The sequence below is a fragment of the Glandiceps talaboti genome, chromosome 4 (assembly GCF_964340395.1).
Source record: "Glandiceps talaboti chromosome 4, keGlaTala1.1, whole genome shotgun sequence".
NCBI lineage: Eukaryota > Metazoa > Hemichordata > Enteropneusta > Spengelidae > Glandiceps > Glandiceps talaboti.
In genome coordinates, this window is record NC_135552.1 from 27372351 (window position 1) to 27399293 (window position 26943).

General features: G+C 36.2%; 2 protein-coding genes across 2 annotated transcripts; both read left to right on the forward strand.

The window, feature by feature from the left end:
• Positions 1 to 6630: 6630 nt before the first annotated feature.
• On the forward strand, positions 6631 to 7833 carry LOC144434430 (QRFP-like peptide receptor). Its single transcript, XM_078122881.1, has one exon. It carries the CDS (start codon positions 6631 to 6633, stop codon positions 7831 to 7833), a length of 1203 nt encoding a protein of 400 aa, XP_077979007.1.
• A 14313-nt stretch (positions 7834 to 22146) lies between these two features.
• Positions 22147 to 23475, forward strand: LOC144434431 (QRFP-like peptide receptor). The gene has a single exon (XM_078122882.1). The coding sequence runs from the start codon at positions 22147 to 22149 to the stop codon at positions 23473 to 23475; it is 1329 nt and encodes a 442-aa protein (XP_077979008.1).
• Positions 23476 to 26943: the final 3468 nt, after the last annotated feature.

A 26943-nucleotide genomic window follows, 5' to 3' on the forward strand; every position in this document is an offset into this window, starting at 1 on the left:
GGTTGGTCATTGTCTCCTGCCCAGCTAAATATTCCACACAATATTTCATTGGGACGAATGTACATTATGTAGCTAGTTTTACTAGAAAGTTGCTAAACAAATGTTTAGCAACCAATCTTGTTTCAGATATCTACAATTTTTCTACAATATTTTGATGACGCTCAAGAGTAATATAATATACACACTTATTTCCATAAGCAGAGTGTGCCTTGGCAAGTGACCCGATACGAGTGTGTATTCTTCAATCAATGCAATTAAGTGAACTGAACTGAACTGAACTAAACTGATCGAAACTGATCAAAACTGAAAAAACTGAAGCGAATGGAACGGAACCGAACGGAACGGAAAGTAACGTGTGACGAGTTGCTATGTAAAACAACGGAGGTGTTTTCAACTACAGTCTGTCTGTCTGTCTGTCTGTCTGTCTGTCTGTCTGTCTGTCTGTCTGTCTGTCTGTTTGTTTGTTTGTTTGTTTGTTTGTTAAGCAGAATACAAAATAGTACTGTTACGTAGATGCATTTAGATAAAACTTGTGGAAAAACAGTCCATGACATTGGCCATTTGATTAGTTTTCGGTTGAGATCTGGTTCCCAATATGACTGTTTCGCCTTGTCATATATATACCCCCGAATGTAGAACACTGTAGATGAATACACCGTACTACCTCTGTTTGACATCACTTTGACTTGTTGTCAATCTACTACATGTAAGCTTGTATTCAAAATGACTTCTTCCTTACATTCTACTATCAAACAGTTTTTTAAGTGCATGTATCATGTTCTTGTGGTTATCATTTCACATATCGCTTTACTAGGGATTAGAGGGTAGGTCACTTTTTACAAATTGATTCTCGGGGAGGGCCATATTTTATAAAAGGAAAGATTAAGGGAGGGTAACATTTTACTTTGACTCGTTTTGTTATCTAACTTTGCATTATTTTGTGATTTTAGCATGATCCCACCGCTGTCACCGGTTCCAAATCCTACTGCTACCACAGCCCAGCACTGCCACCATTGTAAAGAAATATCATAACACATCAGTGAAATACAGTGAAAACTGTTAGCTGTGGAGTTGTGGTGTGAGGAGAGGAGCGGGGCTCATACTAGTAAAGGGGGAACAGTGTGGCATGGCAGGATTTGGGGATAATGTGGTGGAGTGGAGATGTTGACCTCGGTCCCGAGGTTGTCAGTTTTACGTTCCTCAGTCTTTGCGAGTTATAGTCAGCTCAGCCAATTAGATCCAAATACAAACACAAACTCTCTAGTGAGAAACAACAAATGCCCGAAAAGTATGTTAATGTGGTGGGATCTTTACTACAGAATGGTCCCTGTCTTTAGTAGGATTTGAACATCTGTTCAGGAAAGCTTTTAAAGAGTATCTACTTGACGAAATTTAAACTAGTGAATATAATACATATTCTTGCATTGTTAGCTCGTTTTTGAAATTTTCTCCCATTATATTTTTTCTTCTAGTTCTGTGTAGCCCTTATTGTTATTGATGCATATGAACTCTGAGGTGGAGCCAAACTTGATTAGCGAAAAGCTATTTTTTGACTCCAAATTGCCAATCTGTTTATTTATTTCCTGTCATTTTGTAATTGTAACTTACTTTAAAAATTGGCAATAAAATGAATGAATGAATGAATGAATGAATGAACCATGGACCTCATGACTACGAATCTTGAACTCTAACAACTATGCCACATGGCGGGATTAAATAGTTTTTTCATTAAAATATTTGAACAGGGGGAGGGTCATATTTTAGCACAACGGACTAGGGAGGGGGTCACAGACAGAACTTGATTTTTCCCGGCCCTCCCTCTTGTAATTACTGAAAGCTTCCTAGTAAGTAGATGACATACACTAATGTTGGTTGGCATTTAGACTTTACATGTAATACCAAACTCATCTAAATATAACCCATGGCTATTTCGACGGTGGACAAGGGGTTAGTTTCGTAACCGGTAACCGTCTCTGATTATGTCTCGTCAAAAGTAAAACTTCGAAAATCGAGACCATACTTAAGTTCGTCATCACTGGTTTATTTCTTACGTCATCTGTTCAAAGGTACAATGTCTTCTGAACACGTAAAAGATGTATGTAAAACGTTTACAAAGAGAACACTCTTCCTAGTCGAACTACTCATCATTTCACAGTGTCAGTTTAAGATGATGAAGAATAAATAAATTAGATAGATAGATAGATAGATAGATAGATAGATAGATAGATGGATGGATGGATGGATGGATGGATGGATGGATGGATGGATGGATGGATGGATGGATGGATGGATGGATGGATGGATGGATGGATGGATGGATGGATAGATAGATAGATAGATAGATAGATAGATAGATAGATAGATAGATAGATAGATAGATAGATAGATAGATAGATAGATAGATAGGTGGGTAGATATCGTAATATCAGAACATATAATTTAAATCGCTGCTGACAACCGTGTAGTAAATCAATTGTTAATTATGGCGTGAGGAGAGGAGTGGGTGTCACATGAGTGAGTGAATGGGAAAAGTGTGGTAAGATATTGGGGAGGGGGGATAATTCGGTTGAGTGCGGTTGGGTCCTGGCCTTCAGCTCTGCCAATTAGATCCAAACATGGGAATTCATGTAATTCCTTCGCACAAATTCATTGTGGTGGTAGCAGATGGAAACAACCAATGCCTCAATGTGATGGTTGTGTTGGGATAGAATTTTGACCCACGTTTTGGAAATATTTGGAAATAACAGGAGAGGTCATGTTTTACGTTTTAGAGAAAAGGAAATTGAAGGAAGGTCATTTTACATAACAGACCGGGCTTGATTTCCACCACACCTTGTAAAAATCGAATGCTCCCTTAAGAGAGAATATAAGTATGGCAAGCGCAGCTGCTTTTTCGCATTTAGAGATTAAAGTATGGTCTCCGGGGATAATGTGACGACAACTAACACAAGTATCTCATATCTGTTTCACTTTTTCAGTCTCTTGCCTTGTAAAATGCTAGAAAGAAACAATATAATGCTACAAAATACATCGGATTATTTTCACATCTGTCAGCATGGCAGACGTATTTGTCATTTTTCATAAGGAAGTCAGTAAAACACCATGGGAACGTACACGTCATTTATCAAACAGATTAGAAACACGGGTCATGGTAAATATCTACCGAAGGGAAATGTGTAACCCACGTTTCTGTTTTATCAATGTCGAACTAGTTATGTGAAATTATAAAAATATATGTCTGTTTTCCCTTGGAATAGAATGTAATATCTATTTCATGGCAAAAGCAGAGAGCACTGTTTATGTGGCATCAGGTGGAACTTCTGCTTGGGTGATATTTACTTATGGTAATCGTCATTATAATGAATTGATGTATTTGTTCCTTCTGAGATGGTAGAGGTTGGCTCAAAGACTGAGATGACCAGCTGAGCACTGAAATTACTATACACGTACGTTCACCCTAAATTTTGAAAATATTTTAGTTTAAAATCTGTAATCCAAATATTAAAATTAATGGGTCTATGTATATAATTAATAATCTCCCTGTATTTCTCACTCGTGCGATGTCTTCACGGACCCATGATTCCCCTAATGTCTGCGCTCGGATGGATAAGGCCTACATGAGGGGAATCATTCAGCCTCGATGACGTCGTACTCTTTCGAAATATCGGGGATTATATAAAAACTCGGCCACTGAATAGACGTACATGTTTTAATATCAGAACGTCCTCGGTGAAATATGATATGTTCACAATCTTTCGTATTTCTTTGTATGCTTAAAGATATCAAATAGCACTACCATAAGGCTTACAATACAAAACCTTCACGAAACAAGATACAGTCCATCTTTCCATAATTGTGGTTTTTAGGAAAACCATGATGGCTCAAGGGTAAATACTTGCTTGCAAACGTACAGCTCTATGATGTAGCCCATATTTAGTAATTACAAGATAGAAGGAAAATGTATACAAATAATGCATATGCAACAACTTTCATCCTTCCTGTTTGCTTCTTGTTACTTTGATCGTAGGTTTCTAAATTGGCACCCTCCAGAAATGTCATGACAATTTGGAAAGTCTCTCTAATGACATATAGCAATGAAGCCACAGCTGAGACTTAATGTGTATTGTGTATTGTTGAGTGACGTCATCAATTTGGAAACTATATTCCCAACATTTAAATTACCAATATAATTGGTTTGAATTAGATGAGACCATGTTCCTTCCTTCTCTCAATCCATCTTCCCCGTCTCCACACTCTTCAAATACCACTAGACTGGAATAAAATAATCGTCTGTATAGATGAGAAGATGAGCTACACATGTTGTGAAACATTTGCATCAACACTTAGCTGTCAGTGGTCACCGACAGAAAGTATACCGAGGACGTAATGTTTTGGACGTCAAAACCTACGTCATTAAAGTAACTATACATTATTCTAACAGTAAATCGGATATCTGGCAAGGGGTGATAAACTAAACCTTCCATAAGGGCAAAGTCTTATAGAAATTCGCTCTTACATACAATAATTGTTGGAATGCAACAGAACATATGCGATTAGTTATGTTGAAGTATGTACCAAATTACATTGAATTTGAAATATGCATTTGAAGATATAGCCTAATTACTAAAAATCATTAATCATGCAAATGAGTCATTAATACTAAAAGCTACATCACAAAGTTCTTTAGCAGCTGTGCACTTTAGTATGGTTGATGTATGTAGTAAATTATATTGAATTTGAAATGTGCATTCTTAAGCCTAATTACTGAAAATCATTAATTATGAAAATATAGAAGAAGATATAGCCTAATTACTAAAAATCATTAATCATGCAAATGAGTCATTAATACTAAAAGCTACATCACAAAGTTCTTTAGCAGCTGTGCACTTTAGTATGGTTGATGTATGTAGTAAATTATATTGAATTTGAAATGTGCATTCTTAAGCCTAATTACTGAAAATCATTAATTATGAAAATGACTTATATCAATAAACTTTATGAGATATTTGCACCCTGGTATCATTAATATATGTACCAAATTATATAGAACTTGCTTGCACTTCACATATAGCCTAATTACTGAAAATCGCTAATTATGCAAATGACTCATTAAAACTAAACACTGCAGAAACAAGCAATTCAGGACATGTGCACTCTGATCGTACGGAACCATGCCATTAATGTCTGTACTAAATTATATTGAATTTGAAGTGTGCATTCGTAAGCCTACTTACCGAAAACCATTAAATATGCAAATAGATCATTACTATCTATGGGATATTTACCAAACCTAATTTGTTCTTGCAATTACCCTAAGAAACATGTGCACCAACTTTCGTTTGAACTGAGCCAGCCGTTTTTGAGAAAACAATGACACAGACAGACAGACAGACAGACAGACAAACACACACACACACACTTTTCATCCCTAAATTATAACCTTCCCTACTGGAAAAAGGGTTTGTCAAGTAAGAAGACAAATTATAAAATAACGATGATTTTAGTGAGACATTGGAACAAATCTTGGACTTGACTTAATACCTGGTCTATTAAAACATTCGATTGTAAGGTAAACAATCAACTTTTATAGTTCACATATCTTCCATGATTCAAATATATGTGGTCATATACATGTCGCACATGACGGATCACACTCCTTTCTGTCAAGAGTAAATGATCACACCGAATCATTAATCTAAGTTCAGATTGTAGTTTTCGTTAATTATCTGATAAAAAGTGGAGTAGAGAATCTTGAAGCAGTATATCTCAAACTTGTGTATATGTAAGTCAAGGCTATGAACTTTGTACGACAGTACTTGATTATCAATATTTCGATATGTGAATGACTAGGACAATATGAAAGTAGATTGAATATCGTTAGTTGTCTGAGATTGTATTGAGCTTTCAACACTATATTACTCTGATCGTAAATCGATTTTGACAACACCTCAGAGACTACTTTGAACAGTACATTCGTATCAACGACTCACAGACGCAATGTTTTGTCATAATATACATCTTCACCGAGGGAGAAAGTCTTACAAACACTGCTACATCTCGTCGTCTGGTGTGAAAAAGACTTACTACTAACACTGCTACATCTCGTTGTCTGGCGTGACAAAGTTTTACTATATAAGATGACGATATTTCGTCCGTCCTCTGTGACAATAGATAATACCAACATGGTTACATTTTCATTACCCGGCGGCTATCATTTGTCAAATAATAGAATACAACATGACATTTTATTCAGGCTTCGGTTATCTTTGGCAACGATATATATTTGATAATTGTTGCCTGTGATAATAAAGTTCAAAATTAATGTAGCAGTGTTAGTAAAAACATGTCGCGCCGGATGATGAAATGTAGCAATTGTAGAACAACTTTGCCAGGTCAAGAGACAGTCTGTATCGAGTTAACTGGCTCCTAGTATACATCATTTATGTAAAACAGATCCGTTCCTCACGTTCAGCCAATAACAATAGCCAGATATAATTATATGTTAATTCTAAAATCTCAGCAAATCACTGCGACTTGTGAAGTATAAGTTCTAACATAAACTCTTGGGTAGCTCAAACATACGAAGCTTTCTCTTCTTGCGAGGCGTAGTAGTAGAGACAAGTAAGCGCAATGAACGATACGGCTGAAGGTATTAATACAACGCATCTTGATGAGAATAACGATGTCCAGGCAACAAGAGGGTGGGATTTACAAGTACCCAGAGAAGTATTTATCATTGCTAACGGTGTAAACGGTTGTCTCATCATTCTTGGCAATTTGTTGGTAATCGTAGCCATTTGTCGTCAAAAGAATCTGTGGAAGTCAACAACAAATCACTTCATTGCATCTCTTTCTATATCGGACTCATTCGTCGGTCTTATTTTCATTCCCTTCAAGGTTGCTGCCATGTACAAACCTGAGATATTAGGTATGGAGCACTTGTGCGATGCCGTGATGACAATATCATGGACGTCCATGAACACGACTGTGTTGTCGCTTCTTTCCATTGCCATCGACCGTTACCGTGCCATCGTTACCCCACTGAAACAACGAATATCCGTAAAGCAGGCAAGACTGATCATCCTCCTGACGTGGATAGTGTCATTCGGGTATTCATCCGTCAACATCTATCTCTATGGAGTGGTTAATAAAATAACCGAGCAAAACGTCACCATTAGTCAGTGCAAATACGTGGCCAAAATGGACTTGCTCGGAGCCCGGGCAGCAACAGACGGTGTCATCCTATACATTGCACCACTTGTAATAATCGCCTACCTGTACATACGAATGGTAGTAGTCCTGTACTTTGGAAGTACTCTGAATGAAACATCTAAACGGCGGAAGAGAAAGGCAATAAAAATGTTGATTATCATTGTAGTGATGTTTGCCGTCTGCTGGTTGCCAATCCGAATATGGCGAATGTTCATGTTCTACATACCTCGGTTGGCTCGTTCCAATTTCATCTTCACCGTCATAATTCTGATTCTCTTCGCAAACAGTTGGATCAACCCAGTAATTCTTGCTTTTTTTAGCGAAAAATTCCGCAGCGAGTTTACATACATTCTTTCCTGTGGATGTAGAAGACAACAGTTTGTACAAAAGAGTACCAGTGACAATCGCATGAGGAACGTCACGAAGAAGGAAAGTGGGTTGTCCGACACACTGACTAGTATTACCTTGGTTGTGGGTGCTGACTCGTTGACATTCTCCCAGAGTGATAGTGCAACCCATACTTCACCATCAATGCATCAAAACGACGACATCCGTGTTACCAATGTCGAGAGTGATTGCAACCCTTGTGACAATAAAGCCTTTGTCAGCTCGGAAATCTGAAAGAAATGTTGACTACATTAGTCCCCAGGAAAGACATTTCAACAACTATAATGGTAGAAAGAAAGTGTTACTTATGAGTAGTTATGTTGTCTGCACTGATGCAATGTTCTTTTTGATTTGTTATGAAGCTAATATATGCTGTATTTCATAATACGTTCTTGTTTAGTAAGAGTTTAAACTAGTGTCCTTGCACGTACACAGTCATGTCGGAGACTTAAAAGTATATATCAAGCTTATAGTCCATTGTTTGTAGAGTACCGTCTTTTTCAAAATTATAACAAACTTAGGCATTTTATGCCATCATAATCAAACGTTTTTAAAGCGCTAGAAATACTACTAGGAAAATCAAACTATAGGCAAACTTATATACAAGATAAAATTGTTATATGTGGTAGATTACATTAGTAATAGTCATGTAGACATAATCACCCTTCAAAATAGTGTAAAAAGTGAGTGAGAGTGAACATGTTACCGCACGAGGAAAATTGGCCATTAGAAACGCCGCCCTACTGTGAGTGTAATGATAACTTATAGTTAGACCATAGTTTGATTAACATAGTAGTACTTTGTGATTTCAATGAAACTTTTATCTGGGTAGGTAAATATTTCTTCTGTCAATCATTATGTCCCTGGACAGGAAAGATTTCACCACCTACTATGATAATGGACATTTAGTCTGGCACCAGTGGGCTGTTGTTAACACTGTCACCAGTGGACTGTTGTTAACATTGTCACCAGTAGGCTGTTGTTAACACTGTCACCAGTAGGCTGTTGTTAACACTGTCACCAGTAGGCTGTTGTTAACACTGTCACCAGTAGGCTGTTGTTAACACTGTCACCAGTGGACTGTTGTTAACATTGTCACCAGTAGGCTGTTGTTAACATTGTCACCAGTAGGCTGTTGTTAACATTGTCACCAGTAGGCTGTTGTTAACATTGTCACCAGTAGGGTGTTGTTAACATTGTCACCAGTAGGCTGTTGTTAACACTGTCACCAGTAGGCTGTTGTTAACATTGTCACCAGTAGGCTGTTGTTAACATTGTCACCAGTAGGCTGTTGTTAACATTGTCGCCAGTAGGCTGTTGTTAACATTGTCGCCAGTAGGGTGTTGTTAACACTGTCACCAGTGGGCTGTTGTTAACACTGTCACCAGTGGGCTGTTGTTAACACTGTCACCAGTGGGCTGTTGTTAACACTGTCACCAGTAGGCTGTTGTTAACATTGTCGCCAGTAGGCTGTTGTTAACACTGTCACCAGTAGGCTGTTGTTAACATTGTCGCCAGTGGGCTGTTGTTAACATTGTCACCAGTGGGCTGTTGTTAACATTGTCACCAGTAGGCTGTTGTTAACACTGTCACCAGTAGGCTGTTGTTAACATTGTCACCAGTAGGCTGTTGTTAACATTGTCGCCAGTAGGCTGTTGTTAACATTGTCACCAGTAGGGTGTTGTTAACACTGTCACCAGTGGGCTGTTGTTAACACTGTCACCAGTAGGCTGTTGTTAACATTGTCGCCAGTAGGCTGTTGTTAACACTGTCACCAGTAGGCTGTTGTTAACATTGTCGCCAGTGGGCTGTTGTTAACATTGTCACCAGTGGGCTGTTGTTAACATTGTCACCAGTAGGCTGTTGTTAACACTGTCACCAGTAGGCTGTTGTTAACATTGTCACCAGTAGACTGTTGTTAACATTGTCATCAGTAGGTTGTTGTTAACATTGTCACCAGTAGACTGGTGTTAACATTGTCACCAGTAGGGTGTTGTTAACACTGTCACCAGTAGGCTGTTGTTAACATTGTCACCAGTAGGCTGTTGTTAACATTGTCGCCAGTAGGCTGTTGTTAACATTGTCACCAGTAGGGTGTTGTTAACACTGTCACCAGTAGGCTGTTGTTAACATTGTCGCCAGTAGGCTGTTGTTAACATTGTCACCAGTAGGGTGTTGTTAACATTGTCACCAGTAGGCTGTTGTTAACATTGTCACCAGTAGGGTGTTGTTAACATTGTCACCAGTGGGCTGTTGTTAACATTGTCACCAGTAGGGTGTTGTTAACATTGTCACCAGTGGGCTGTTGTTAACATTGTCACCAGTAGGGTGTTGTTAACATTGTCACCAGTGGGCTGTTGTTAACATTGTCACCAGTAGGCTGTTGTTAACATTGTCACCAGTAGGCTGTTGTTAACACTGTCACCAGTAGGGTGTTGTTAACATTGTCACCAGTAGGGTACCCCTGTTGTCATCTTTGCCATATACACCACCATCATTTGGTTGTTGCTATGGGCGTGATGTTGTTGTTAGGTAATGTATGTCCACTCTTTTGGATGTTCATCCACTTGCCTAACCACCCTCTCTGTTATCTTTGCAATTTACACCATCATTAGGATATGTTCCCTATAGGCATGGTCTTGTTCAAGTTGCTAGGCATATTTAATGTCTTGCACGCCAGACAATCTTGATATCTTTGCAGCATATACTGACATTTGGCTGTTGCTTGTGGCGGGCTATGGTTGCTAGGGCCAGGTATGTCAATTTGTTTTGGACAATATGTGCGGAATATCGCCTCTAGAAACACCCCAACACATTTCAGCCCCCACCCATTCACCAAATAGTTAAATTTCAACCCAATCTGTCCAGTAACTTTGGAATCAAAGATATTTTACCATATTTAACATATTTATAACTAATTTGCATATTTTTGATGGGTTCACCATGTCATAAATAATCCTTTATTAACACATACCTATGTACAGCTCCACCAATTTATGTTTTTGGTTTTTTTTTTACCCCCAAAAAAAATTTTGACCAAAAACGCACATGTCTTGTGCGGTCATTTTTATAAACTTAAATAAATTATCATACTCTAGTTTGTTTTAAAAATAAACTCTCTACATTGTGAAATATTTATAGCAAAAAAACACCTTCTTCTTAAAAAAGTAGCCATCCCTGATAACTTCTATATGTTAACCCAGAAAGAAAAACTTGTTATTGAATGAACTTGGAATGTAAACTTTAAGGAAGTAAAAATATGTTTAGTCTTATGCACACAACAAAAGTCATAAATTTAATCATACCACCACCATCGCAAGCGCCACCGTTACAATCACTTATCACCGTCATCACCACCACCACCACCACCACCACCACCACCACCGCCACCACCACCACCGCCACCACCACCATCACCACCACCACCACCACCACCACCAACAACAACAACAACAACAACATTTTGATGTGTAAAGCGAATATTGAGTATATCTTAAAGAGTCAACACAAATGCTTTGAATAGGAAGAGTATGGAAAGTTCTCATCATTATCACATAGTCAAAAAATATGTAATCTTTTTTGTAAATGTACTTTGATATTCCTTCTGTAATCATTTAAGTTATATCAGAAAATCTTCGGTTTATGTTGATAAAAGTATTCATCATTTCATGGGATTCTTACAACACTCTCATCTATTTTGCCAAAATAATGTACTATTTCGTTAGCCCATCCATCAACCTACCCCAACCCATAAATCTATATAGTCGCAAACCTACACAGCCACCCTTGCCTCCCTCCCTCTATCCATCTGTCTGTCTGTCTGTCTGTCTGTCTGTCTGTCTGTCTGTCTGTCTGTCCGCCCGCCCGCCCCACCCACCCACCCACCCACCCACCCACCCACCTATCTATCTATCTATCTATCTATCTATCTATCTATCTATCTATCTATCTATCTATCTATCTATCTATCTATCTATCTATCTATCTACAGTGTAGTTCCAACACAACACGACACGACACCAGGACCAACTTAACATTCGAAGACTGTGGTGTTACATGTAACATGTTAAACTCTTTTCATCAAGGAGATTTTACCTGAAAGGGAATCTATACAATTACAACAATGCTCATCCCATCAATCACCAGACAGATAAGCAATTGCTTCTTCGTTTCTTTCTGCAATGCAAGTACGTCATCCAGTGCTACGATTTATAAGAAGGGTATTAGGAGCAATGACACATACATTAGACAAAATGTTGATTGATTAGAACGGTGTAGTCGACAACAGAACCAAACCTATTGAACTCTTTTGTACGTGTCATTTAGTTTTAGTAAACTTAATAAGGTGATTTTACGTAGTCATGGCTAGGGGCAAGTTTTACTTTTAGTGTAATATCCTCATTACCGACCTAATGGTATATTCCGAAATCGTATTCGTTAAAGGTGTTTCCACTTTGTTAAACCAGCCACATTATAAGATACAGTAAAACGTGTATTTTTTATTACTGACAGGATAAATGACCACTAAAAGCAAGACAACTCTAATTTCCCAGTGAGAAAGGTTTACATGCGCACTTTCTGACTTGCAGCAAAGGTACTATACAGTGCGTTGCAGATTACTGTTCAAATTCTCTGTCGATTTTCCATGTTATGTCTTAGAGAAAGGAAATTGATGGATGGTCACTTTTTATTACGACGGAATCGGGCAAGGGTATATATATAGTTTACACAACAGCCCAGGCCTGAATTCCCCACCCCTTGTAATTTAGTGAAGGCTCCCTAACCCCAAAAGTTAATAGTGATTAATTTTCGATATATTGAAAACCCTCTTTCACGTTATGACATTTATATCAAAGTAAAAACTTTGTAACATTTAGCTTGGACTCTTCCCTTATTCCAAACGCACATATTGATAGTATGTAATGTTAACTATAGGGAACGAGCAAAATGTACGGCAGGGGTGCTGAGGAGATGGTTGATAGATTGAAACGCGGATAGATTGAAACGCTGCATTTGTTTTTGATTTACCATGATTCCAAACTAACTATATTATACTGTCCTATTGATTCTTCGAACCATGAACAATAATACAATGCTCCTTATAATACACAGTTCTTTAAAGCAGATAAGGCTGCTGATAGCTATGAGAACGTGCGGTTGCGTCTGCCAATCTCTCTCTCTCTCTCTCTCTCTCTCTCTCTCTCTCTCTCTCTCTCTCTCTCTCTCTCTCTCTCTCTCTCTTATGAAAGGATTTTGGACAATACTTTCCCATGAAAGTCTCTAAATGTTACTCGTAAATAAATTCAATGTCTCAATTTAAAAGTTCAAAATCTATTTTGTGCGATTTCTAGCAGGAAGAAATCCGTCTAGTAAGAAATTGAATTTTTTTCGATCACTCCTAGATTTTAGAGGGAAAATAACATTTTGTAACATGTCATGTGTACATGTTATAAAATCATTTCCTTACTATGTCCGTGAAATACTCTATAAAGGACAATTGAATTCAAACCTGTGTCTACCTCAGGAGCTATTCCTCCTGTTCTCTACGTTACAATTGATATGCAAACTATTTAACTTCTGTGAAGACGTACTTTATATTTGGTGTTCATATCAATGCATACCAAATAGCTATGTTAACATTCAGCATTCAAGATTTTCACAGTTTGCAATAATTTCCTTCAAATATCAAAATTCCCTTGACGTTGCAATCTTGCCTCATATTGATCCACCTCTGGTTGAAGTTGTTAACAAATCAGAATATTTGTGAAAGTAATTTTCAGTGGAGATGCTGAACTAATCACGTTCACAACCCAAGCTATAGTCTAGTTCTTGTGTCAGAAAATGTCGCTGGAATATGGTCCTGTAAAAGTGTGAAGACAACTTTAGTAAGGTAATTTGATGATGCTGAATCCAAAAAAACACGCATATATTTGCATAATTTTGATAAGGAACATCTTTAAGTAAAAATACTTTTATAAAACCTTCACAGTGCCATTTTCCCACTGTTGACTAAGTAAGATACATTTTTAGAGCAATGTATCATGGGAAAATCTAATTCAGCGGCCATGTTGAATCCTTTGACAACTTTAAACATATTTTGTCTGCAGTTTTAACATTCCGTTAGGACGGTTATATATTGGGGGGAGTGTGTGTGTGTGTGTGTGTGTGTGTGTGTGTGTGTGTGTGTGTGTGTGTGCGTGCGCGCGCGCGCGTGTGTGTGTGTGTTTGTCTATGTGGTGTGTGTGTGTGTGTCTGCCTGCCTGCCTGCCTGCCTGTCTGTCTGTCTGTCTGTCTGTCTGCCTATCTGTCTGTCTATCTATCGATCTGTATCACCATTTTCTCAAAAACGGCTGGCTCTATTCTAACGAAGTTTGGTGCACGTGTTTTAAACAGCCATGAATATTAATTTCTTAAGAATGCAATCTTCAAGTTCAATATAATTTGATTCATATATTGATGATAACGAAATGCATGTGTCATATAAAGTTTGATAATATTGCTTGTAGCTTTAATGACTCATTTGCATAACTAATGATTTTCAGTGATTAGGCTATGAATGTGCACTTCAAATTCAATATACTTCAAATATAAGAAAGGGCACATGTCCTGAAAAGCTTGTTGATGTAGCTTTTAGTTTTAATGAGTCATTTGCATAATTAATTATTTAGGCTGTACATGAAGAGTGTAATCTTCAAATTCCATATAATTTGGTATGTACATTAATGATACCAGGATGCACATGTTACATAAGGCTTACTGATGTAACACTTAGCTTTAATGGGTCATTTGCTTAATTAAACATTCTCAGTTATTAGGTTACATCTTAAGAATGTTCCCTTCAAATTTAATATAATTTGGTATATATATTAATGGTAACAAAGTTCATGCCATATAAAGTTTGATGATGTAGCTTTTAGTTTTAATGGCTCATTTGGATAAATGTTTTTCAATAATTAGGCTATATTTTCAAAATGCATACTTCAAATTCAATATAATTTAGTACATACTTGAAACATAACTCATCGCATATGTTCCGGAGCATTCCAGCAACCATTGTGTGTAGGAACGAAAATCTAAAGTCTCTGCCCTTCAGTTTAAATCTGGTTCCTATATGTTCCGTAGAGTAACGTTCAAAAGTAATTAAATCAATGTATAAGGGTGTTTCAGAGGTGCTCGTCAATCAAATTTGCCTCCATTAAACGAGTTTACCATTGACTGAATGAAACACAGGCAGAGCAACTCATAGTGTAGTCCAGATTTCAGAAAATGTTGCTAGAAAATGGCAATGTAGACATCTCGTGTTAAAAAGCTTTATAGCAATAAAGTACGTGAGTTGACGTAAGGGTAACACTGACTGTTTATAGCAAATGTAAATTAAATGCCTCCTGTAAGGACAAAATACAAACCTCTGGATTAGTTTCTACACGCCTTATCATAGTTTTAAAGTCTGAGCTACCATATATAGTACACTCCAATTTGATAAATTTCATTTATAAATAAATAAAATGACTCTGAGTCAGTGAAATGAAAAAATACACCAAAATAACTGTTATAGTTCACATACTCTTCGACGTATGCACAAACTTACACGACCTTTGAAGCTTGCATTCTTAAGATATAGCATACTTACTGAAAATCATTAATTATGCAAATGAGCCATTGTCATTAGTCAGATTTGTATGACATCTGCGCTTTGTTATCATCAGCGTAAGTACTAAGATTTAGGAATTTTTTTTTTAAATTACTAGACCCAAAGACAAGATACTCGTTCGTCACAATACTTTCGTAACAGGTGATGAAGTGCAAGAGAAGTAAATAAAGACAAATTTGTGATTCAGAAGTAGACAAACACAATATGCAGACTGTTTTGATGACGTTATTAAAGCTACAAATTACATTAAAGGGACGTGGTCAGCAACTCCTGTGTATGTCTCATCATTTTTGTTTCCAAATAAAAGGTTTACTTATATTTTATCCTTCACTGTCACTTGTGTAATGACTAGTAGTCACTGGTAAAACTCCCATCGTATTAACTGCTGTGATGCTGTATTCTCATACTATATGAATAAAATGACGTCATTATATTCTAATATACTATATATTATATATTATATATTTATATCAGTTGGTTTATACTTTTAGCACAACTTTTCACTAGTGTAATAAAGTGTAAGTAATGACTTTATTTCTGCTGAAAAATGGTCTTTTCAGATAATTCCAACCTGGCAGATATTTTTATTAGATATAGATATCCGGTTAGCCCCCCCCCCCACACCACTACCAGAGCTGGCCACTAATGCCCTATACCTTCACCCCTACCCTCTGCGCAAAAACAACAAAATACACACGCCTTCAAAATCACTACCAGAGAGGGCGCTATCCGGAATAAACAGTTTGCTTGTAATGAAATTGATTGGGGGGGGGGGGGGTGCTCCAGAATACTTTGAATCGTTCTCTCAGACTGACCTACTTCCAGATAATTCCCAGGAAATTGGGAAATCTGTTTCATTTATGTTGTGTTCCATTAAAGTAAGTCCTTTGGGGAAATTCAATTTTTATGGATGACGTCAATTGGGTAAATTTTTATCATTATTACTTTCAGGAAAACATACCTATGCATATCACGATCATGATATTTGTTACAAATCTAATATGATGACCCTCTGTACATAAAATGTTGACATGGACATGATGATTTCCTTTTATGACACAATAACTACACTTGTCACAGATAATTAACCAGCAACCAGCGCTGACAAACAGCTGTATTGTTGGGGAGTTTGAAATCACAATTCACATATGTTCGGGTATGATTGGTTGGACAAGTCCATTGTTTCCATCAGTGTGAACTAAACATATATCGAAAACTGGGGAACAAATTAATTATGATTGGTGCACATACGGATAACGCAGCATGTACATCTAAACAAAGGCACTTTTGATTACTATGATCGAGGGCGCTGTTAAGGGTTGTCACGCAACATAACTATATATTGATGACCATGAGGTATAAGATCTCATCCTATTCATACAATGTATTAATTATAGTCCATCATTGATTTTATCTGTTATGGGGTTCTCATTTAGCCAGTAGCGTCGACTCGACTCTGAGTCACTGTAAACGCATAGGATTAAAACATTCACACTGCAAGCCTACCAATTCCCTAATTATACAACTAAGTTGACCCGATGGAATTCTTTAGAAGTACACTAAATTATGTCCCAAGGGAGTTTTTATATATTTTCCCCTTAGTTGATTTGTTTGTTGAACTACCTTGAACCATAATCGATCTTTCTTGTTTATAATGACATTTGATTTCTCTACCGCTGTGAAAATATTGAATAAACGAATCCCGAAACATTGTTGATTGCCTTGGTTTGCAATACTTTAACGATTTAACACTGAGTGCGATAGTAAGTGTGTTTCATTAAATAAAGCTGTGACCTCATTGCTTTCTTTACAAGGTGATACACTTAAAATGACCTAGGGGTCAAGTCAAACTCCAATCAACACGCTTTCTAACATCAATTTCTAAAAATCAATATCACTCAAGTATTGTTAGAATGAAGAAAACTGAAGTGAAAAAAGACAGAACGTCTTTCTATTTGTGTCAACAGTAAATGATTGCCAGCATCGACTATCGAGTCTTTTACTGTTTGGGTCCTTTTTGTACATTAACAAATTAATACACTTTCAATATTGAAAAGGAAAACCATTATAGTAATTTTCAAGATCTTTCAAGTAAAAAGCAATCTATTGTATCGCTTATTTGAAATCATTGAGAGTAACGTTCCTAAAGGGAAAATGCCCTGAATTGTACAAACACTATAAAATGGGGTTAAAGCATGGTTTTTGTTTTTGTTTTTTTTGTTTTGTTTTTTAACGTTCACAATATATATATAATTCTGTTATAATTTCCTTTGGCAAGATTAGTTTCGAAAACTTATTCCCATCGTGGTAAACTAATATTCTATTTCATCCCCTTACGATTATGGACAACTATTGGAAAGAGTGTAACAGTATCAACATACGATGAGTTCTACATCCGACATGGATATTATCGTTACCGACGGTGAACGTATCCTGTGATCAGCATCAAAATAAGCTAATGTATTCTATAAGCCCAAGACATCACTTCAGCCTCCAACGTCAAACATTTTCTTGACAGCGTTGTTTGCAGGGTAAAAGTAATAAACTGAAGACAAAAAGGAGCCTGTGGGCAAAATGGGAATGATAATCGTTGAAAACCAGTATTGCACATATAATATAAGAACCGCTTTACTTGGATGTGACGTGTTGTAATGCCATTAATACAATACCACTGTAACCGAGTTCATAGCCTCTCTGATTATAAGTTCGTGGACTTTTGATTTTAAGTATAATCAGTTGTGCTACAATACCATTGGCGCTATTTTAGTATTTAGATATAGTTCCTTTTATAGCTTGTAAAAGGTGATACATAACATGGACCATATTCAAATGTTTTTTGGTGATTACACACACACACACACACACACACACACACACACACACACACACACACACACACACACACACATATATATATATATATATATATATATATATATATATATATATATATATATATATATATATATAGTTTTATATAAACTATTACGCTCTGCCACTGCGGTATAGAGCACTGTCTTAGCAGATTGATACTCACCGAGTTATTTATATATATATATATATAATTTCTGATTGAATGTCATGTTTGTCCTGAAGTCAACAGATTTCATATAAGCTTAGTAACTATAAGGCACCTGTTATTAATATTTTGGCGCTATAAATAGATTTGACATTGACCTTGACTTTCAAGGTCACATGTTGAGAAATAAAATCATTTTCTGCAATGGGCAATTGGGGTCTGTGCCACCCATAAGTAATTGCGCCTTAATTGACTCTATAGGAAACTTGAAAATCCACCATCTTGGATATCCTAAACAGTGCATTGTGGGAAATACAGCTGAAACAGCGAATGTTTGCCAGAAGACTGTACATAACATATACTGTTACAGCTAAAACAGAAGATGTTCGCCAGTAGACTGTACATAACATGTATATTTTGGTAAGGTGAACTGTTGTTGTTTTACTCACTAGACGAGAATACTAGTTTACTGAACATAGCACGATTGTGATTGAAGAGAGAGTTTTGTTTACATGCTTTCATCTTTTTAGATTCCCCTCAATAATAATCACGCTGTGTTCAATAGTAAAAGTGTTGTTATCTATCAAACAAAACAACAACCTAAACTCACAAAATGGTCAACTTTGATTATAAATATATATGTTGCATATAGTCTTCTGTGAACACTACTTGTTTTAGCTGTATGATGATCAACACCCAAACACTCTTGTAGACACTATTGTTAAATTCTTTGCAATCACAAATAATCTAGTCGTGGTTACCCTGACCATTGCAGATCGCCCCAGACTAGGTATTAGGTTAATTAACCAAATGTAATCTGCTAGTTCTTTCCCTGTAGGCCTGCCTAGTTTGGATCCGAGCCCCTTATTATCAGTGGATTGTATCTGTCAACATCAAATTAGTATATAGTATAACCTTGAAAAAGAGTAACAATATTCATAACGTTCTTTCGATATTTTCTGAATATTCTTTAAAACTTAATGATTGTGTAACTTGATGAAATATTCATTATTCGAAGTAATTTCGATGGATGTATCAGTATTTAATTTCCAACATTTAAAATTACAGTACTTTCAGGTTAGTACTAACATAACAATGTATATTTTCCGTTTAATGTCAGTATGATAAATAATGTAAAGTTTCCATTCAAATGTTCTGTTTTATCTAAGCAATAATCCATAATTCACTACCTATGCCTTTCGGGATGCCTACATGTTGTAATGAGTTTTTTTAAAATAAGAATAATGTACATCAGGTTGGACAAAAGTTTCCATAGAAACAGTCTAATTCATATGCATGTAGTAGCTCCATCACTGATTTCCATTAAAAAGAGAGATGTTTACTCACCTGCATACATGACTGTTATTATCCGTAACGTTGAGTCTAGTCAGTGAAATTACTTGTCGTTCGAACCTACTCCATGTATTAAATTATAGATATCAAACATTGGTTATTCCGAACATACACCATAGTATCTTTGCAACAGTTTCTTTGTTTACTGGTTAATGAGAGAATTACCGAGCCTTGACTATTGAAGAGTCTGGAAAGCATAGGGTAGCCACTTGACACTTGCCAATGTGATTTTAGTTGACAGTCACCGCGGTATCTTTACAAATAGTTCCTTTGTTCATTGGCTAAGAGAAGATTACCGAGCTTTAAAGAGTCTGGAGAACATATGTCATGTACCTTTAGCTGACAGTCTAGAGAATGTACATAAATGTAAATGTCATTCAGAAAGAAAATAAATAAATAGAAACACAGCAGAGATCTGGACGATGGTATATACATATGGGTACATCACATTGGCAACAATATCTTCCCCTTCAGAAATAACACATCTAAATAATGACATTTATTTAAAAATGGGATAGATTTAATAAGCGAAATAAAGAATTATTGCAATTACTCATAATATAATTTTCCACTGCATTCTCACTAAACTCAAGATCACATGTCACAGCTTGACATTACCGTAAATGTCAAACTGCAACATTTGATCGTGCAATCTTCAGAAACTTTAATTAAGCTAGCTATGAATTACTTTAGGACAATAATTGGGGAATACAAAACGCTTTTTGAAGTACAGTTCTTCAATAAATGCAAAAATGAATGAATACAATTTCAAAAGGCCTGCCATTTTTTATTTACTCTACATGATACAAGCAACAGCTTTGGTCATTGCAGTGTTAAAACCAACTTTCATTTTTGCATTGATGAATTGTTCTTCGACACACGTTTTTCATTCACCAATCGGTTGTCCTCGGGTAATTGAGAGCTTAATTAAAGTTTCTGAATATTGCACATATTCATGATCAGCTGTAGGTAAGTACTAAGTGTCTTTTAAATGTTGCAGTTTGATATACGTCACAAACTTACGTTTAGCCTACATGAGTATAGAAAGAGTTATGTGAAATAAAAGCACAGGTCATTGGAATCAGCTGATATGATTCATCTCTTTGCGTAACAAATTTTGACATAACCGTTCGCTTGATGAAGTTTTCAAAGACTTTCTGATTTGTACTTTTATCAAGCGAACGCACACGAGTGGTTTCCCTGAATCATCACTTATTTGCCTTTCAAAGTCACCACTTAGTTTTTCTAATGGTACACGTATACGCCATTTTACTATTAGGCAACTGAATGTCTTGTGATACAGCCATTTAAGAATATTTCTTTTGGCAATATCGTTCAGACATCACTTTTAAACGCCAAAAACTACATATTCAGTATCAACTGCTTTCACAAATACTTTAAGGTTATTCTATGTTTTCATTGTTGTATGTGCCACGATAAACAAAGATGACGCACACGAATGTCAAGGTAACTGATATTTACTCGACATACAAAATGTATGCTTTAAAGCTGTCTTATCATAGTATGGCACCCCCGTGTAAAATGCTAAATTCTGGTAGCCATTGTGTTAAAACGGACAAGTGTATATTCTTCACGCACGGCGGGTGTGGTGGTGAATTCTTATACAGTGAAATGAAGAAAAGTCAATTAAGATGCAAACATTATTCCTGAACACTGTCCTTAAAACACAAGTAATAGCGTGGAATAAAGAGTACTACATTCCGTGAATATGCTATCGATTCTTACGCGTCCTTCAATCTGAAATAAAATACGCCAACACTCACAACAGTTGCTATATCATTCACTGTCACTACTATTATGCTAGGCAGTGTTCTTAGTTCAACGCACTATGCTTGCAGTATGTACACAAATGTACCATGTACGGAATATAATATAAAGACAAGACAACGTCTGCAATCAAAATAATATACCTGCATTTTATGTACATAACGAATGAGCGAATGACGGCGGGTAGACTCAATGACAAGTACCGTGAATGTATAAGGATCTCCCCTCATACCTCAAGACATGTACCTACACTAAGTTTCTTTCAATTACATTGTCGTTCATAATCGGAAATGACTGAGCAGGTACAACGTGCAAAGTAGTATGTTTTATTTTGTTCTATCCAATTAATTTGTATTTGTATAAGTTTAATATCTATATATTTCATCACAACAAAGTTAGCCGTGTGGGTGTGTACATAGCTACATGTTTTGTATAGGTTATTTCATTTACATATATTGTAATATCTGTATTTCATCACTACAAAGTTAGCCGTGTGGGTGTGTACATAGCTATATGTTCTTTCATTTGCATATATTGTAATATTCATACAATGCTTTCTGCCACTTTTACTCCCTACTTTTTCTTCGACCGGGGGTGTACCTTATGCTTTATATACTGTCATAATATATTTCCTTATAAATAGGACTGCGATACTATAACGTTTGACTTTAAATGTGCTGGTGATACCTGCATCTTCAGTTCTTTTTTTACCTGCGTAAATTGTAAGGTTTTGCCAATGGCGTTCAATTCGTCGAACACGACTGTTTTGCCACACTATAACACATCTAATTTCCCCGTCGAAATCAACGACACAGACGTGAATATTCCTGACAGAAGACCTAAGGCTTTCCTGATTTCACCGGAGATGTTTATCGGGATAATCTCTGTAGACTGCGTACTGATCATCGGGGGTAATTTACTTGTTATTATTGCTGTGTTTCGTCAACCGATACTCAGGAAATCAGCCACAAACCATCTGATTATATCCTTGGCGTTTTCGGATCTGGCTGTGGGTGCCATTTTCGGACCGGCACAGATAGTGTACACCGTTTTCAAATATCTTAGTTTGTCCAGTGAAGTGCTATGTGACCTATTGATGATCGTTATGTATACGGGACTGAACTCAACGATATTTACACTGATGGCCATAGCTGCTGACCGCTACCGTGCAATTATACAACCCTTCAAGCCAAAGATGACAGTGAAGCAAGCCCGTTACATTACCATCTTAGTTTGGCTGGTTTCTTTATGTTATTCATCTTACAATATAAAAGTGAACGGTATAGTAACATATCACCTTCCAGACAACAGCACCATTCACATGTGTACCTCTATCTACAGTGTTATGATGGCCATAGAAAAACCTATGAGTATCGTAAATCTAGCCGTCACCTACATCATTCCTCTTAGCATCATCGCCTACCTCTATCTACACATGATCAGTAGTCTCTACTTTACTTCATCCTTGAACGACGAATCAAAAAGAAGAAAAAGGAAAGCTATACGGATGTTGCTCCTTGTGGTTGTACTGTTTGCGATCTGCTGGGGCCCTCTCCGGGTTCACCAAGTAATGGTTTATCATTTCAATGATAAGATCAAGTTTTCCTCCCTATTTTTCACCGTGGTGACTTTTCTTTTTTTCGCGAACAGTTGGGCCAATCCAATTATATATGCCTTCTTCAATGATAAGTTTCGGAAAGAGTTTGCTGTTATTCTGACATGTGGGGTATATAAAATAAAGAATCCGACGAAGAAGCCAAACCAATCCACTGTTAGTACATCTGTTTCGGAAATCCAACACAATGGGAAGAAGTACACGCAAAATATCCCAAAAGCGATGACAGCAAAATCCAGCGTTTTGGAGCTGCATTCCATAGTCATTGATAATAACAAGATCAGGGAACATCCAGATACCGGGAAGGAAGAGGCAGGTATAGACAATCAGGCATTTGAAGTAAACACCGAGGCATCTTTATCTGAGCGAAAAGATTGTATGATGACCGACAGTGGGGTAGATCTTGAGGTGAATGGAGATACAAATGTTTGTAGCACAAACAAAGTCTGACAAGACATAGTGAGGCCGACAGAGTAAATGTGGACTTAAATTGTTAGCTATTTCAAAGAGTTCGAATTTCATAAATGGTAGGAACTAGTACTGCTGAAAGACGTAACACTTATTTATTTACAGATCTGTAATTATAAAGATGTAAGACTAGCCCCCATGACTGTAAAAAGTACCAAGTACATCAACATATACAAAATATTAAATATTAACAATATTTGCCTATTCTTCGTATTTTGAGTTAACAATCATTATATCAGTAACCTTTAGTCTAGATTTAATGCATAATGTGGATTTGCACGATCATTGAATATTTGCGCTATATATCTCTAAAATGTAGAAGAATTTGTTGCCGACTACTAAGTGTGTGGGTTTAACTAATATAATGCTTATATGTGTCATACTTTGATGTTAGGTAATTGTTCTTCTTTGTTTTATTGATTTCTATACACCTTGCAGTGAATAAGTGTACTTATATCTACCTACTGTATAACTAGCACGTCTGTTTTTCATCGCCATCGTCTACTGTTGTGCAAAGTCCTTTAATTGAGTTATCGTTTGGCCTTAAAAACTCTTCTTTCTAGTAAATTCAATGAAAAGTTTGATATAATATGATAACAAATGGTTTAACTTAACACGGGACAATGGTTAAACAAATTAAAATGTTTACAACCTTTATCAGATTATAAATAACTTGTATACGTGCCAAGTGCTTTAATGGCTCCTTCGCTTGCAAAGGGGAATTTAAACTTAATCTAATTTAAGTAAAGAATAGTTCTCCGATTTGAAAATGTGTATGTATTGATTTTAGTTTAACGTTGGAGTTTAAACCAGTAGATTTGCATTGTATTATAGGGAATGTTTCATTAATCTCATTATATTTATAGAATAATATATAGCTCCCTTAGTGTCACACATTTCAATTTTTAGGGATATCTTAATTAGTTTTTAAAGAATACAAATCACTTTTAACCATTCAAGTACAATAACAGTATAACAACGTGATGGATGAGAAGTAGTGACTCTTTGTTCGCTGACAATACTTGCATATGGTTTCAGTGATAATTTGAACGTTGGCGTTAAGATTAACATATGGTAGAATGTTGTTGATATTTTGCGTGATTTATTTTTTCAATAAGATATATGATTGAATAGAAATATTGGCTTAAGTGCATGCGTGCATAACAATAACCATTACATCGGAATATTTACGCCGGTTGCTCAATTTTCCACTCTGTTACACTTTAATAAGAACACACTATCTGACTAATAACATACCGTCAGTCCACAATATAGGCGGCACAGCTATTTGACTAGTAACATACCGTCAGTCCACAATATAGGCGGCACAGCTATCTGACTAGTAACATACCGTCAGTCCACAATATAGGCGGCACAGCTATCTGACTAGTAACATACCGTCAGTCCACAATATAGGCGGCACAGCTATTTGTTCTAAATGTCAGTTGATAAAAGGCTATTACAGCTGGAAAGTGAAAATCAAACTTCTTGATTTTTCCGACATCTCTGATTTGCTTCTTTGAACTGCTACAGTGTTCGACATTTTGTGCTGAGATAAGTTTTATAGTCTAAGTAATTTGATGAAGAAACCGACTTGTGAAAATGGATTAATTTTGATACAAGTAAAGATAATTACTAAAAAAACAGTGTGTGTAAGCACGTCCTCAAAACTTGTTACTTAGCTTTGTGTAGTCGTGGAAGAATCACTGCGCATGCTCTTTCGTGTTCGATTTAATTTGCAATTATATCCATAATCTAAACGAGGCATTTAAAAGCACGATCGAAATGTTGCAAAGGGCGTAGCGCTTGTCGATTATTTCTTCTGTCAAAGCTGAAATATATTTCTCGTCAAATCGTTACCACTGCTTTTAAGAGCAATCTATCTAAACCATAATTGAAAAATAGAGATTGTCAATGAAATGTCGTTAAGCAAAAATTTAATAAAGCTTTCCTTTCATCGCTTCTGCAAAACCGTATATGACGTACACGATAGCCACGGCATTTAATGGAATATTCCTATGTCTGACTCAACTAAACGCCGACGACTGTTTTTACAGCTTTCACCAACAAAAACTTCACTTAAGTCAATTCGATTATTTTACTATTGTCTACGTGTGTCGACAATTTCAGATGTGCTATGTATATTGATCCTCGAGGCAATCTGAGTTTATCCATTATTGACTCAAAGAACCAATTATTTCAATTTCCAATCCTGATTTTTAAAAAAGTTTAAGTCTGCAACCGAAACATGTTTTCTGTGCATGTGGCAACTTAAACTTGATGTTGTACAAATGAAGGAATGGAATATTAAATCATGACATGCCTAATTTCATAAATCAATTCCTAGATTATTCTATTGCGTTTCCCACTTGCATACTTACGACTTCCTATACAATTTCACTCCATATATATTCGGCGTATTTCAGTATGCAACATCTAATGTAAGTCATTACATGTGACAAAAATGCACTAAACATGCAACGGAAAGTTATTTTTAATACACTATGCTCGGAACTATGGCAACTCCTGGTTCATATATATAAGTTTGATTGCTTTATATTTAAATGGTACAATACCAGATTTGTAATATTTGAAAGCTGGAGTGATCGATCAGTTTCAAGAACGGGCAAGATTAAAGCTCTTAAGACTTCATATCGACAATATGTGACTACTTCAACTTTGGCATGTACATGAATTTTCTGAGATATCAAACATACATCTTAAGAGTTTCCCTTCTTAAAATACAAGTGATAGGGGTCACCGGAAAGATTTATCGTCTTTTAAATCAAAAGACACAACTACATTTCGAACCAGCTTTATACATAATACCGACATTTTCTGTCATATTGACTGGTAAAGTGTAGGAATTTTGATCATCACTTCAATACATACTATAGTATGTGTTAAATGTCAGAAAATAGAGTGATTATGATATTTTGTGATCTCCTGTTGAATTGTATGTATGATTTTAATTCAAATTACAGCATTCACGCTTATATATGGTGAATTCGTTGCATGGGGAAAAAACTACTTCGCTGTGTCACGTCAAATCTAATTCCGTGTCTACAAAAATACTCATTACTTCTCGTCCATCTTAACTTAAATGATAGGTTTATGATATTACATGGTTTCATGATGATAGTTGGAAGCATTGAACGGTTACCATGGTTACCCCAGAATGGTTCGATTATATGACAATACTACATGTAATGAGGATAGTGATATTTCTACCACGCAATAAACTGCATACACATTTAAACACGTAAGAACTTGTATCTACTAATTGTGCACGTAGTAATGATTTTTTTTAAAATTTCAATGCATACATAATGTTTTATCTATTCGGTATTCATGTTTATGAAATTAGGTTTCACTTATTTGTAATACGTTGTTCAAAGCTCATGTGGCAAATGTGTAACACCATACTCAGATTGTGCATACATTGTATAT

Coding starts and splice junctions, on each gene's coding strand:
- LOC144434430 (XM_078122881.1), top strand. CDS start 6,631: ATGAACGATACGGCTGAAGGTATTAATACAACGCATCTTGATGAGAAT.
- LOC144434431 (XM_078122882.1), top strand. CDS start 22,147: ATGGCGTTCAATTCGTCGAACACGACTGTTTTGCCACACTATAACACA.